Source organism: Sminthopsis crassicaudata, chromosome 5, assembly GCF_048593235.1.
Source record: "Sminthopsis crassicaudata isolate SCR6 chromosome 5, ASM4859323v1, whole genome shotgun sequence".
Lineage (NCBI taxonomy): Eukaryota > Metazoa > Chordata > Mammalia > Dasyuromorphia > Dasyuridae > Sminthopsis > Sminthopsis crassicaudata.
The window spans coordinates 281,644,191-281,660,941 of NC_133621.1; the positions used below are offsets into that span (position 1 = coordinate 281,644,191).

The 16,751-nt window shown below is 37.5% G+C and overlaps 1 protein-coding gene across 3 annotated transcripts in view; it reads left to right on the plus strand.

Moving 5' to 3' along the window:
• Positions 1-10,219: 10,219 nt before the first annotated feature.
• The window catches only part of LOC141544763 (uncharacterized), a 46,042-nt gene continuing 39,510 nt past the window's right edge, over positions 10,220-16,751 (plus strand). For 2 of the 3 annotated variants that reach the window (XM_074271277.1, XM_074271278.1), the window contains exons 1-3: positions 10,220-12,091; positions 15,987-16,101; positions 16,275-16,448. In XM_074271277.1, coding sequence (XP_074127378.1) covers positions 11,865-12,091; positions 15,987-16,101; positions 16,275-16,448 — 516 coding nt within the window. In that variant the 5' untranslated portion in view covers positions 10,220-11,864. The remainder of the gene's footprint in view (positions 12,092-15,986; positions 16,102-16,274; positions 16,449-16,751) is intronic. The other variant, XM_074271279.1, reaches the window with a different exon arrangement.

Here is a 16,751-nt window from a genome sequence, read left to right on the forward strand (position 1 = left end):
TGTAGTGGATTAAGGCATATGTCACTTATTCTGAGTCATATAATAAGTACCTGAAGTTGGATTTAAATTTACATCTATTAGACTTCAGGCCCATCTAGTTGCTTTAAGAGTATGTTCTCGTTGGTCAGAATTAGATAGGCTTAAAATATTCACATCCAACTGCTAAACCAATTGGAATTGCTTAAAAAGATGAGGAGCTTACTTTGAGATTTTCCACTTCAGTTTTGTGTTTTTTAAAGAAGAGTGGCTAACACCTATGGGTACCTGCTACTTTTTGCTACCATCTTAATCCATTAATAGAGGTGAGCAAGGAAGGAGAGAATGCAGCTAAACTGGATTAAAAGCAGAGTTTTAAGGAATTAGTATATGGTTGAACCATAGGAGAAACTGGCTCACTTTCATACCAAGGAGGTATAATCAAAGGAACAGTTGTCCCCTATAGGGTATTTGCTCATCAATTGCATAAACACAGGCTAAAAATAAAGGTGGATTCTTCAACTCAGCAGGTATTGGAGAAAGGGAACACTATCTACATTTTGATTTATTAGAGAATGTAATATCTCGGCTAGTTTTCTGGAGGTCTTCCAGAAGGTCCTTGGTCTCAACAGGATAGACACCATGAGAATGGACAAGAATGAGTCCAAAGTCTTTATTTCTTACACAGTCTGCGTCTGTCATAGTTCTGACCCAGTCTCCTCCAGCAGTCTTACAGTCTGCCAGTCTCAACTAGTCTTCCTCCCCTGAGTCTTTGTCTCCAGTTTAAATACCCCAGTATAGTTACATCATTACACTACTGAATATGTGTGAACTAGAGAACCATTACATCATCATACTAAGTACTAAGTATATATGTGAACTAGAGAACCATTATCAGTTCCACTGAGTTAGCACCTTGTTTCAAGTATTCTTCTCCAGAGTTCCAGCTCTCTACAAGAGAAGGTTTCATATGCAAGACAAAAGACAAAACAAAAATGAAAAATGAAAAGAAAGTCCTGAGAAGGCAGAGAAAAGTGGTTACTAAGAGTCTCTGAAACTGGTGAAAGAAAGATGTCATGAGAAAGAGTAAAAACATGCCCAAAGCTAGAGCTGTAGAATCTGTATCCCATAAATGTAAATAAAATAGTAGCATCTCCTACTCTATAGTTTACAGAACTTTAGCCAGGTTAGCAGGCATATTTTGGAAGACAGCATATCTCGATGATGCCTTCTAAAAGCTCCATGACCTTATAGAAAACATGCTTATCAAATATGATGTCAGAGTCCTGTGACTAAACCTTTCCATATCTATCCCATCATAGGTTGTGGAATGACTTTAATGTAATTTAATAATTCTTTAATTATTTTCCTATTTTGTCTCATTACTTTCATTACCTTCAATAAGGTTTAGAGTGGGTATTAATCTGAAAGGAAAAATTTCAACACATTAAGACATGCAGGTTTGCTCAGTGAACCAACCTCATTGGCTATATATTGAAATAATGTTGTCTGAACCTGGTAGTCCTTTGAGGTGGTGCATCTTTTCTTTATTCAGCCTTATAGTTTCGCCAACTTATTTTCTCAGTCCACTTTGGAGTGATCGGGGATTGCAGAACTAGTACCCATCAAACAATACTTAGGAACTGACCTATTATATAAAGCAAAGATCAACTGCTTCAAATCCTATCTCTGTCCTATGTATTGTCCTAGGCAAGTCACTTATATGTGTCTCTGTCCTAGGGGATTCTTTGTGAGTGTAAGTGATAAAAGAAGAGGCTGACATGCATTGGAAGAGGGAGCAATTCAAGAGAAATCCAAATCAATTCAGGAAATTAATCAACTGCTTGATGAAAAAAGAATTATATCAGAGAAAATAATGTTGTACATTATAAATATGCTTTATATTATAAATCCCATTTCTATTAAACTATGAATTTATATCAAAGTTTATAATCCTATTTTAATGATATCTTAAGACTTTTTTTTTTCCTCCTGAGGCTGGGGTTAAGTGACTTGCCCAGGGTCACATAGCTAGGAAGTGTTAAGTGTCTGAGACCAGATTTGAACTTGGCTCTTCCCGAATTCAGGGCTGGTGCTTTATCCACTGCTCTATCCACTGCACCACCTAGCTGTCCCCTATCTTAAGACGTCTAAACTACTGAATAGAATTTTGATATATGAATGAAGTTAGTTTTATGAAGGATAGTAATTCTACGGTATTCATTTGAGTTTCAGTGCTAGAAATCCATTATTTTAGTAAAACACAAGTAGTGCTCATATACATTTTTTACTGAATCCAAATATTAAAATTGTCAGTGGTCAGTTAAATTTAATGAGTCAAAGCATTTACATTAAAAGGAAGCCTTTAACATCTTGGGAGAGATCCTGAATCTCCTCCTATTCTGAAAGCAAACTCAATATAACCAAAAGCCCTGCACTGGCCAAGTTGTTTCTTTTGTAAAGAGTCAGTTTTAGGTTTAAAACTGATCCTTTCCCTTTCCCCTCACAAATATCGACTCACACCAGTTCAGCTGAAGTTGTAAGTGTGTAAGTTGCAAATGTGCTAATGAAGTTTTAGCACCGGGTTATTCCATTGCAAAGTGTGAATTGCTTTCTCTTACTAGGATGTCAAGATGCAATACCATTGGCCAGAATAAAAGTTGGTGTCCCTTTGGATTTGAAATAAGCCCTGGAGATAGTCTCTGATAGTCCAAATGTATATGTTACAACTCTACCTGCATTTGACGGTCCATTCCATTGGCCTTCTTTCTGTTATGCACCATGATTCTTCCATTCCTACCTTACTTTCATCTTATTTTCTTAAAAATGTGGCTTTATGAATAATTTCTACGGGATGACATTCCCTAATATTATCCCCACCAAATACTACTGTCCACCCTGGCAAAGTAAATAAATTAACAAATAAGTAAATAAATAATTACATCAGTTCAGCACTTGCATTAGCAGGAAGTAGTTAGGAAGCATGCCAGCTGGAAGAGATTTCCCCAGATTTAGAATCATTTTGCAACTTGTATCTTTTGTCTATTAATGAAGTTATTTATCTAAGGTCCTTAATCCATTGCCTTGCTTTGCCATTGAATATTCACTGTTGATGCTTTGATGCTTCTCTATTATCTATCTGGATTTTTCCCCTGGAAAATGAGCTTTATGTATATAAACTCTAGCTTTCCAAATTTATAGCAAAGCAAGATGTAGGCAGAAGTATTTTTAAAAAGCATAAAGGTCATCCAGTTCACTCTACAAACAATTTTATGCCCAAATCATGTATCCATGGGTGACAACTCTCTCGCTGATTGGTTGTGTGTGTGACCTCCTGGGCCCTTTATAAGCCCACTGCAGACAGCAGTCACTCTCTTTAACCTGGCTCCCTAACCTGGGTAGCTGAGCCAAGTGGATGGATAGCCCAGAGAGGTAAGAAGTTTGGTAGTGAACACATGGGTCTTCAGACCAGGTGTTCACTAAGGAACCAACAAGTCAGGGCAATGTTGTGAGTAGGAATAATAAAGGCTTTTAAGATTACACCTGGCTGTTCTTGAGTGTGCTACCGTTTATTAAACTATAGATTCAAGAGATCATGGCCAGAGATCTTTGAAGGCCTCAGAGGAGGCGATGCCGGGTAGAGTTGACACTGCAAAGGTCAGTGGTCAAAGGTACACTGTTGGGCCTAGGACAGACTAGTAATTGGAACTGCCAGGAGGGCATGTTACAGGGTATGTAAATAACAATCACACATATGCCTCCTTCACAGCCAAGAGACAGTCCAAAACCAATCTATTTTCCATTACTGCATGTATCTGGGAATCCAATGATCCCTGCAAGTTTTTGAAGTCCTGCAATACTCTTATCATGTCTCAGAGAATCCAATGATTCCCGAGGGCTTTTAAGTCCTACAACAAACTTTACATGTCACTGGGATTGCAATGATTCCTGAAGGTTTTGAAGTCCTGCATCAGTCTCATTATCAAATTTTAATATCCATGAGTCAATTGCCATAACTGCCATTCTCTTTCAGTGGTGGGCACAATCAGTGATGGAAACATCTGATGTTTCTTGGTCTTCTCCTTCCTTTCAAGGGTTTGCTCCATCTCGCTCTGATGGATGAGACAAATAGAGCTCATTGGCACCAGTCTGATTCCTGTACAGATACGAGCAAACCCTCTCCCCCCATCTGGTCCTTCCTATTCACTACTTTCTGGTCTTCTCCAACTCACCTGGCAATTATCTAAAGATAGTGGAGCTGGTCGCACTGGATGCTGCCCTTCCAGTGGGTTATAAAACCTGTCTGCTGGGGCCAGGGCATCTTTGTCAAAAATCAACAAGTTAATTGTATAAAGAGCTAGATTTAGAAGTTCTCTAGGGTTACCTGTGGCTCCCCCTTCCTTTTGTTTTTGGAGGAGTGTTGTATTGTCTCTTGTTTCTCCTCTCTACTCTTGCCTGTCCTTGAGGATTAAAGGGTATGCCTGTGGTATGTAAAATCTTATACTGTGCACAAAAGTTAGCAAATATTTTTAAAGGTATATGCGGGTCCATTGTCTGTTTTTATTGCTTGTGGCACAACCATAATTGCAAATGCTTTTATAAGGAAGTCAGTGACTACTAGGGCTGTCTCTTTTGCTGCTGTTAATGCAAAAGTGAATCCTAAAAAGGTGTCTACCACAACATGGATAAAAAGCAGACGACCAAAAGATTTATAATGGGTCACATCCATTTGCCAAATTTCATTGGGTCTCAAAGCATGAAGGTTCTTCCCTGGAGGGAGTGTAGGAGTGTGGAAAGGAAGTTAAGCTGGACAGGCTTTTACTATGCTCCTAGCATCCTCTCTTGTTATTCCAAATTGTAAATGTAAAGCTTGAGCAGCCTGATGATATACAAAATGAGATTCTTGGGCTTCTTGAAATAAAGGAGTATTGGCTAATATGGTTATAAGGCTATCTGCCTTTGAATTACCATCAAAAATAGGACCTGGAAGTCCACTATGAGAATGGACATGCAAGATACAAATCTTACCTGGATGCCTTCTCACTAGCTCTTGAAGTTCCTTAAAGAGCTGATATATTTTATTTGGGCTGTGGCAATTCTTTCTACCACACTTACTGAATAGGCTGAATCAGAAATTATATCTCCTGGATAATAAGAACTACAATGATTGCATACAATTCATTTTGCTGAGTGGACTGAAAAGGAGTCCTGACTACTCTCTTCATAGTTAAGTCACAAAAGTATGCTGTGCAAATATTATGTTTAGATGCATCTGTAAAGATCCTTTAAGAAAAACTTTAGAAGCCTTTTCTTCAAGAACACATCGCCAATTATGTAATAGTCTGGTTATCTTTAATGGAGATGCGTGTATAAAATTTGCAGCCATGGCTAATAAAACTGCCTCTCTGGGATGGTTTCATAGCATATATTAATTTGTGCATTAGGATAAAAGGTGTATATCTTGTCAAGTTTTATCTTGGATAATTGTACTACTCATTTAATGGCCTTTAATAAAATTCTAGCCACAAGCACTTGGGTAAGGACTAAGGCTTTGTTCTGGTTGTGCTGGGGGATTCACCCACTCTATCACACTGTCTCCTTGATGAAGGACTGCTGTGGGTGCCTCTTGTGTAGCAAAAACTGATACTTCCAAGGGTTTTTGAGTGACTCTTTCAACCACATTGGATAAAGCTAGTTCAACTTCTCTCAAAGCCTCTTGACCTTCTTTTGTAAGTTGGCATGGTGAGTTTAAAGCACTGTCTCCCCTTAATATGTCGTATAATGGTTGCAATGGATTAGTAGTCAAGCCTAACATTGGATGCATCCACTGGATATCTATTAATTTCTGAAAGTCATTTAAGGTGTTTAGCTTCTCAGTTCTTAAGGAAAGTTTTTGTACTGTAAGCACCTTAGTGTATACTTTATATCCTAACTATTGAAAAGGAGCATGTCTTTTAATTTTTTTCTGGAGCTATATGCAATTTTTAGTTCCTTAGTGTTTCTATGGTCTTTTGTAGACATGCTTCTAATATTTGTTCCTCAGGTGCACATCCCAATATATCATCCATGTAATGTAATTACATTACTTTTGAAAATGCTTTTCATACTGGAGTAAGAGCAGCAGCAATATACATTTGACACATAGTAGGGCTGTTTTTCATTCCTTGTGGCAAAACTGTCTATTCATCTCTCTTACAAGGATCAGTTAAGTTAACAGTGGGAACTGAAAAGGCAAATCTTTTCATATCCTCCTTATCTAGAGGGATACTATAGAAACACTCCTTAATGTCTATAACCCAAAGAGGCCATTCTCTAGGCAATTGAGTAGATGGAAGTCCAGGCTGAAGAGTTCCCATAGTTTCCATATGTTCATTTACCTTTCTTAAGTCAGTCAAGGTCCTCCATTTTCCAGATTTCTTTCTTACATCAAATCTGGGGAATTCCAAGAACTTAGAGAAGGCTGTAAGTGTCCTTGTTCAATTTGCTCCTGTACTATATCTAATAAGACTTGAATTTTATTGCTACCTAAGGGTCACTGTTCTATACACACTGGTGTACCAGTTTTCCATTGGACAGGAACAGGTGAAAGTGTTGGTAGGCCTTCAACAGCAGCTCTGCCTAAAAAAACCAAAGTGTTCATTTTTAATCCTAATTGTTGTAAAATGTCTCTTCTCCACAGATTGATGGGGATTTTTTCAATTGTAAAAGGAGTAATAACTCCTGTTTCAAAATTCAAAAAAAAAATTCAAAATTCAAAAAAAAAATTCAAAAATTCCTGTCCCAGCCCCCATTCTAATGATCTGCTCAGGTTTCCCAACCCCCACCTAGCAAATTCTAGCCCCCGATGAAATCCAGCAAGGAACTAACCTGGGACTGCACCTATAGGCCCCTTTAGCTAAATCTCTCCTTATAAAAGAGACAAGCTGGAATCATCTCTTTGCAGAGGGTCAAAACATGCTAGCACCATGCTTTGTACCACAGACTCTCTGTCCACTGGAACTTCTGGTGTATTTCTCTCTTTACCTAACACCTTTTATTAACTAGACTTTAACTTCCAAACCCCATAATGAGCCTCTTTTATCAATCTAGGTCTTCAGGCCTGTAAATTCCTTTACAGGGGACTCTGTGCCGCCACTAGAACTCATTTAACTCCATATCCTTGTGCCAAATCCAAAGGGGTTGCAGGGGAGCTCCATTTGACTCCCTGTGCCCCGAGCCTGACACTAGACCTCAATTAACCCTAATTTCATTTCGTTACCCCTAATCTAGATCTCATTAATTTCAATTTCATCATCTGAAAATTGTCTGTTCATATTTTTAACCATTTATCATTTGCGAAATTATTTGTATTCTTATAAATTTGACATGGTTCTTTCAGAACCATTTTAGAAATGAGCCTTTTATCAGAAACAGTGGCTATGAAATTTTCCTAGCTTTATACTTTTCTTTAATCTTGGCTCCTCCTTCTCAAATGCCAACTCTTCCTTTTGTTTCAGCCTGTTACTTCAGTAAATACCACAGCCACAACTTTAGTGGTCTTCTGGGGCCTCATGACCTTCTGAAATTTGTAAGATCAACTGGGCTCATCCATCTTGAGTTTTGACTTAGTCACCAAGTGACTTTGAAAAAGATAAATCTTCCACAATTCCCTTACTCTACTTTCCTATGAATCTTTGTAAAGATTTCTTATGATAAGAAACCATAAAGGAAAAAGAACATTTGAGGAGGGGGACAGGGGTTTGAAACTTCTCATTGGTTCTTTAGCCAACAGTGTGGGCATACAGATAACTCTTGATTAGTACAAACGATGACTTCTCTGAAGTTGGCCCTCATATTCACAAGATTTAAAGTTATACTTATATAAAATATGGCCATTGGTTGTAGCCCAATTAAACCCGGTAGTGCAAACCCAAATGATATATGTGACCAAGACATATTTCCATTAATTGAAACCAAACTAAGTTCTGCCTCAAGAAGCAATCATATAGACTCAATCAGATAGACATCATCTATACTCAAAAACAGCTGGGAAAAGGGCACGCAATATTCATGTATCCTATAAGTTGGAAAACCAAGGAGAAACTTCAAAAGAATGGCTTTATTAAATTTGCCATCCAAAGAACTGGGGTCAAATATAGCCTCTTTCATTTATCAGTTGCATTCCTAGCACTTAAAATGTCTATTTGTTAGACAACTCTGAGATACCACTACACACCTGTCAGATTGGCTAAGATGACAGGAACAAATAATGATGAATGTTGGAGGGGATGTGGGAAAACTGGGACACTGATACATTGTTGGTGGAGTTGTGATAGAATCCAGCCATTCTGGAAAGCAATTTGGAACTATGCCCAAAAAGTTATCAAACTGTGCATACCCTTTGACCCAGCATTGCTGTTATTGGGATTATATCCCAAAGAAATACTAAAAAGCAGAAAGGGACCTGTATGTGCCAAAATGTTTGTGGCAGCTCTTTTTGTTGTAGCTAGAAACTGGAAGTTGAATAGATGTACATCAGTTGGAGAATGGTTGGGTAAATTGTGGTATATGAAGGTTATGGAATATTATTATTGCTCTGTAAGAAATGACCAGCAGGAGGAATACAGAGAGGCTTGGAGAGACTTAAATCAACTGTTGCTGAGTGAAATGAGCAGAACCAGAAGATCACTGTACACTTCAACAACAATACTGTATGAGGATGTATTCTGATGGAAGTAGAGATCTTCAACATAAAGAAGATCCAACTCACTTCCAGTTGATCAATGATGGACACAGATAACTACACCCAGAGAAAGAACACTGGGAAGTGAATGTAAATTGTTAGCACTACTGTCTATCTATCCAGGTTACTTATACCTTCAGAAGCTAATAATTAATGTACAACAAGAAAATGGTATTTACACACATAGATTGTATCTAGGTTATATTGTAACACATGTAAAATGTATGGGATTGACTGTCATCGGGGTGAGGGAGTGGAGGGAGGGAGGGGATAATTTGGAAAAATGAATAAAATAAAAAAAGAAATTAAAAAAAAGAATATACCACATAAATATGATAAAAAATGTCTGTTTGTTGTAAATTTGCAGTAAAAATAAAGTACATAAGTATTGTGTAAACCACCAGATACTAAGTATGTGGGAGCTATTAATAGCAATGTTAACTGTAAGAGGAATTATTTGTCCATTTTCATCTAGTCTGTGTTCATCTGTATTCAAGAAAATGATTTTCAGACTCCACACATTTCATACTAGTTTTCAGCCAAATATCTGTAAGTCATCAAATTGTAATTATTTGCCTCTATATTTGAGTTTTAACAAACTAGATTTACGTGTTTATTCTTCATGTACACTGGCCTTCTCCCCAATAAGAAGCATAAGTATTTTCAAATAATTATATAATTCATGACCAATTTTTTTTGTCCACAACATATACACAGTACAATACATTTACCATAATGGAGTCTGTTACTTGTTCAATGGGGCTTCCAACTATCCAAGCCATTGTCCAAATCTATTCAAAGTATAGCATAGTGCTAAATGCTAGAAAATGTTATAGAACATCATATGCAATTTCTAAATGGAAGTATTGAAGTTCTACTGGATATCATCAAGTAGGCACAAACCCTAGAATAAGTCTATCCCTTGAATAGATACTGACCAGCCATTTCACAAGTAAAATCAACAACTTGACTACAGGATTTACAAACTGGATCACAAATAATCCCTACTGAGACCAAAAGAGCTACAGGATGAGCTAATATTTTGGTTTTTGGAAAGGAGGAGAGGGGAAAAGGGAGAGGAAGGGAAGAGGGGCAAAGGAGAGGGAATGGGGCTCTAGGAGTAGGAAAAAGAGAAGAAAGGAGGGGGAAGAGAAAGGGGAGAGGAAAAGGGGAAAGAAAGGGAAAAAGAAAAGGGAGGGGGAAGGGACCAGGGGACAAAGGATTCGAGATGAGGAGGAACTAAAGGGGAAGACCAGAAGTAAGATGAGAACAATCAAGGGGAGCAGTGGGGACGGGGTGGGGGAGGTCATTAGGATGGGTATGCATAATTTCCGTATTCTCAGATTCAGTGATCCTGGAGCTGAAAGAACAAATCAATGTGGGTGGTGGTGCAGAAGATACATTTCACATAGTGAATGGAACCTAAAGAGGCGGCAGGGAAAAGCAGCAAGGGGGAAAGGCCAAGACTAGTTAAATAATAAACTGCATTGTTTCCCTTTGCAGAAATGTCTTTATGGTTTGGGTGTTGAATGTAAATCAGTAAAACAACATACTGCTAGCTTCTACTCCACACTATATGTGACTTAAAAACAAAGAAGGCTTTGAAGATCTGTCCTAATGGAAGCTTGCAACAGTATGATATAAACTAATATAAAGTGACCCGTGCCTGATATTTGAAAATAGTCATATCTTCCCTTACTCTTCTCTTTCTTATCCGTATCTCTTGTTCCTTCCTGAATGAATTCATCATTGTCTCTCCTAGAATGAAACATACTTAAAAACACAAAAATCTTTCAACTAAAAGTGTTATATATTTTGTCAATAAACCACTGAATCCCTCCTCCTGCCCCCTCCATTAATAACAGCATCAATAAAGTAATTAGAATTCTGTAGAGAGTGGGCTTGAACCCAGGACTGCCAGGTTGAGACCGGCTGTCGGGCTGGCTGTCCCTTACAAATTCTTCCCTGACACATTTGAAGATGGGAAAGTAACGGGAAAGGAAGAGTCAGAAGAGCATTTACACTTCATTTGTCCATCCCGGCCCCTAGGGTCCCTTCCAGGCTGGGCTGTAAGCTGTTCAGCTTCACAGAACTGTTAAACGGCTGTAAGAGACTTGAGAAATTATCGAGTAGAATCTCTTCATTTTACAGAAGTAACCCAATCTCGGAGAGGAAGGCCATCATTAAGAAAATAAGCAACAGAGCGGGTCCCGAGATTCTAACGGGAGACCTGGAGCTCACCCATCCTCGTGATCTGGAGCTTTGCACTCCTCGCGCTGAGAGCCAACGGACCCGGCCCCCGTGCCCTCACCACTGCGTGACTTGACAGTTTATCCTCGCATCCGCGTGAGCAGAGAACCTGATAAAAGCCGGTGCAGAAAGCCCGCACAGTTCACTTTCCCTCCTGCCGTTGACAGGGTTGCAGTCGGCTCTGAATCGATGATTAATGCTATGGGGCTCACAGGTTTCTAAACCTCTGGCCTCGGATTATTGACATTTCCCCTTTAATTCTCCCTTTAATTTCCCCTTTAATTCTTCCTTTAATTTATCCCTTTAATTTTTCCCTTTAATTCCCCCTTTAATTTCTCCCTTTAATAATCCCTTTAATTTCTCCCTTTAATTCTCCCTTTAATTTCTCCCTTAATTTATCCCTTTAATTTCTCCCTTTAATTCTCCCTTTAATTTCTCCCTTTAATTTTTCCCTTTAACTCCCCCTTTAATTTCTCCCTTTAATTCTCCCTTTAATTTCTCCCTTTAATTCTCCCTTTAATTTATCCCTTTAATTTATCCCTTTAATTTTTCCCTTTAATTCTCCCTTTAATTTCTCCCTTTAATTCTCCCTTTAATTTCTCCCTTTAATTTCTCCCTTTAATATCTCCCTTTAATTCTCCCTTTAATTCCCCCTTTAATTTTTCCCTTTAATTCTCCCTTTAATTTCTCCCTTTAATTCTCCCTTTAATTTCTCCCTTTAATTTCTCCCTTTAATATCTCCCTTTAATTCTCCCTTTAATTCCCCCTTTAATTTCTCCCTTTAATATCTCCCTTTAATTTCCCCTTTAATTCTCCCTTTAATTTCCCCTTTAAGTCCCCCTCCGAGCAGGCTGAAGGGCCGGAGAGAGGACTCCCCCATGAGTTCTACCTCCCTGCCCTGAAGCCTGCCTCCAGGATGAAGAAGATTTTCGATTTCGGCAAGAAGGGGCAATCTTCATCTAGCCGCTTCAACCTGCCGAGTTTCTTTGGCTCCCAACCGGTTTACCGCACCCAAGGATACCTGATCCAGAGCAAGGACCTCGGAAAGATCCATAAAGCTGCCTTGCGCGGGGATGTGGTGAAGGTGCAGCAGCTGTTGCTGCTCGGAAAAAACACCGTAAATGAACTGGATAAAATGAAGCGGTAAGTGCAAAGGGTGGGGGCGGGGGAGAGAACAGGCTGACATTCCCTCCCCCCATCCGTCCACTTGAGCCCGTGTCCCCCTCCCCCCATTAACCCTGGAGAAATCAAACCCCCTCCGCACCTGGGGCAGGGGCAGGGTCAGTCTTTGCCTTGTAGAGATTGGATTGGAAGTCCCAAAACCTGGCTTCACATCCTAGCCTGTCCATTTTTAATGACTTGGAAACTCCTTCCTTTTACTTTTAACCAGGGTTCAACTAATTATTTCTTAATCAACAGCTACGTGAGAGTAAATACTATTCCCTCCTGCTGAATTGCTGACATTTCAAAAACGACTGTGTGAGACTATCCATGAGGATATTTGGGGGATTTTCTTGGGAAAGTTAGTGGAATGGTTTGCCTTTTCCTTCTTCAGCTCATTTTGACAGATGAGGAAATTGAGGCAAACATGGTTAAGTAACCTGACCAGGATCACACAATGGTAAGTATGTGATATCAGATTTGAACTCAGGCACCCATTGTACCACTTAGCTGTCCCAGCTGTTGTAATATGGATATGTGAAGAGTAAAAGTTTCAAGGCAGAAAATTAATCGCTGCTCTTAAGAACTAATATGTATATACACACACACACACACACACACACACACACACACACACACACACACACACATACACACAAGACTCCTGTTTTGTAAAATAGTTTTAGATTTGGCAATTTGGCACAAGTAGGCCATCTTCATTTGTTTTTTGTTTTTTGTTTTTTGTTTTTTTTCATTAATTTCTGTGAAATTCTTGACCTTTTATTTTTCCAGATGAACTTTATTATTTTTTCTTGATCAGTGAAATAATTTCTTGGGAATTTGATTGGTATAGCACTACATAAGTAGATTAATTTAGGTAATATTGTCATTTTATTATATTTGCTCAGCCTTCCCAAGAGCACTTGCTATTTTTTCCAGTTGTTATTTATTGACTTTATTTCTGTAGAAAGTGTTTTGCAACTGTGTTCATATAGTTCCTGACTTACCTTGGCAGGTAGATTCCCAAATAGTTTATATTGTCAACATGTATTTTAAATGGAACTTCTCTTTATATCTCTTCCTACTGGACTTTGTTGGTAATATATAAAAATACTGATGATTTATGTGGATTTATTTTGTATCCTGCAACTTTGATAAAATTATGCATGGTTTCTAGAAGTCTTTTAATTGATTCTCTGTAGTGTTCTCTTAAGTATTCCATCATATTTTTTTAGTTTTTTAGTTGATTCTCTATAGACTTCTCTTAAATATTCCATCATATATTTCAGTATGTCAAATTCCACAACCTTCAATCCTTTAAAATGGAAGCTGCTAGATCCTGGGTAATTCTAATTGTGACTCCTTTGTATTTAAATTGTTTCTTTCTGACTGCTGGCAATATTTTTCCTTGGTCTAATAATTCTAAATTTTAGCCACATTATTCTTTGGTTTTCATTTTGGGGTCTCTTTCAGGAAGTGCTCAGTAAAATTTTAAATGGCTATTTTTACTTTCTGATTCTAGGTCATCAGGGAAGTTTGCCTTGATGACTTCCTGAAGGATGATGTCGAGGCTCTTTTTTTTTCGTAGTTTTCAGGAAGTACAATAATCCTTAAATTGTCCCTCCTAGATCTATTTTCCAGGTCATGTTTTTCCAAGGAGGTATTTTACATTTTCTAACTTTTTTGTTTTCGTTTCACTGGACTGATTCTTGTTGGCATTTATTTCCATTTGCTCAGTTCTGATTTTTAGTTACCTTTTAAAATTCTTTTTGTATTTGTCCACTTTAATTTTAAATGAGTTGTTTGGTTCTATGGGTTTTTTCCATTTCACAAATTTTGTTTTTTCAGGAGTTATTTCCTTTTTCCACTTGCTATTTAGCTCTTACCATTTCACAAATTTTGTTTTTTCAGGAGTTATTTCCTTTTTCCACTTGCTATTTAGCTCTTTTTTCTGCCAAATCTTTCCCAGGAATATCATCCTTTTACCCTGTCTCCTTTAATTTTGCTTATCCCTTTTCTGAACAAAAATGTGGACCTTTACATTGGATAAGCAAGGGGGACACCTAGATTGAGAGATAAAATTAGGAGTGTAAACTGAATTAACCAATCTCAAATGTTTTTAAGGTTACCTTGATAATGTCAATAATAAAAGGCTTCATCTCATCTCCACCTTTTCTAATTTAACTTTTAAAATTAACAGTTTATTTTTAAGAGATGCAAAAGCCTTGTTTTATTGTTTTTGTTTTATTTAATTACTAATTTAACTAGTCATTAGAACCAAATACTCAGAATGACTTGAATTCATATTCAGTCGCATATACTTTCTAATTAATGGGACCTGAGAAAATTTGTTTCTCAGTTTCCTCAAGTATGAAATGAGAATAATACCCACTTCCCAGGGTTCTTACAAAGATCAAATGAAGTAATATTTCTAAAGTGCTGAGCACAGTGTCTTGGACATAATAGATGCTAGTTTTTCTCCTTATCAAACTACATCTAAGCATGTCAACCATTGCAGTTGAGAGGATAGGGGAGACAGAAATATCTTCCACTTTACCTATCTTAGACACTCTGGAAGAAGGCATAAGGAAAAGGAAAAAGGAGTCCTCAAAAACAAGAAAAATTACAACATACATGTATGAATATTTATATACACATTCATTACTTCTGAAATATATGATTTTGTTGTGAATATTTCCTCTACCAATACATAACATAACCTCTTTACAACTTGATGTTATCAGCTATGGGCAGCAAGGTTTTCATTGAATAGAATGCTGGGTTTGGAATCGAGAAGACTCCATCTTTGTGAATGTGAATTCAAGTCTAGCCTCAGATACTAGCTGTGAGGCTCTTTGCAAGTCACTCAATCTTGTTTCCCAGTTTCCTCATCTGTCAAATGAGCTGGAGAAGGAAATGGCAAACTGCTCCAATATCTTTATCAAGAAAACTCAACATGAGGTGACAGTCAAACAGGACTGAAATAACTACACCACAAAGATAGACCTTGAAATAGACCTATGAATAAAAAATTCATCCTTCGTTGACCAAACTGATGATATCTTTATGACATTAGTTAGGTTGGTCAATGGGCAGCAGATATACCAAGTGCTCACTGTAAACCTTCCCAGCATGGTAGAACTTCCAAAACTTTTACTCTTCTGGAATAGCCTGTAGCAATACAGAGCCACTTCAACTGTACACTGCTGCATTTCAGTAAGCATTAGTTGAGAATGCACACATATGTGCCCATGTGATTGTAGAAAGATACAATATGCAAATGTGTAAGGGCCTTTTTCTGAGGCAGTTGCTTTACTAAAAAATGTGTAGTTGTAGATGGATATTCTTATTGGGAAAAGTAATTAGTTATTAAAAGTTATTAGACTTGACCACCAGGCAGGGTGAAGCCCTGTAATCTGTTCCAGGGAGGCTAAGGCTGGCAGATGTCTTGACTCATGAGTTCTGGGTTGCAGTGGGCCATGCCATAAGAACTCCATTTGACATCAGCATGGTTAATCCCAACAAGGGACCAGCAAATTTCTTCAGGAGAGGTGAAGCAGCTAAGGTCAGAAATTGAGCAAAGTTCCCATGCTAATTTCTGGTGAAATCTAAATTTACCTACTGGATATATTCTACTCCCACCTGCCAGCGATTTTGTCTATCATATCAACAATGAGAGTTAATTCATATTTTGTATTTAGGTGACAAGAGTGGTCATTTATTTTGGAGGTGATTTACAGTTTAGGCATAATAACAGTGCATGTTATATTAAAATATAAATATATATATATATATACATATATATATATATATAAAACAATGGTAAAATTTTTATTGTTGTAGTATATTAACAAACATTACTCTCTCATTTCTGTAGAACACCTCTTCACCTGGCTTGTGCTAATGGATATCCAGATGTTGTATCTCTCTTAATAGAGAGAAAATGTGAACTCGACTTGTTAGATAATGACAACAAAACACCTTTAATGAAGGTATTCATTAGTTAAACATGCTTTTCCATGAAATGCATTTTGATTTCTTTGATTAAGAAAATTAATAGTAAATAAGTTACTAAGTTTGCTAACAATTTAATATCACTAATGATGCTTGAATATATTAAATTTTATATCATATTATTATTTCTTTATACATATTATACTAACAGGCAATAGAGTGTCAAAGGGAAGAATGTGCAACAATCCTGCTGGAACATGGTGCAGACCCTAATCTTAGGGATAGCCACAGCAACACTCTACTTCACTATATTGCCTCTGGTGGGAACAAATTCATGGCAGAAAAACTGATTGAACACAAAATTGATATTGATGCAAAAAACAAGGTAGAAGCTAACCTCTTGTATAATAAAGTAAATTATCAGCTAAAAAATCAAATAATGTCCACTTCACATGTTTTATAATTCATTTATTCATGAAAGCATTTCTTTAATGGAAATAAATTAAAATCATTCCGTAGTCAAAATCCATCAGCCTTCAGAATTTTCTGATGCAGGATGGAGGGATGAGGAAGGGGAGGAGTGGGCATGACACTGGAAGAGATTTCTTAAAACATTCATTCACATTCACATTCATTCCTAAGAAGGAAATACCCTCTACTACTGATTTAGACCAGCAATTGCTCTGTA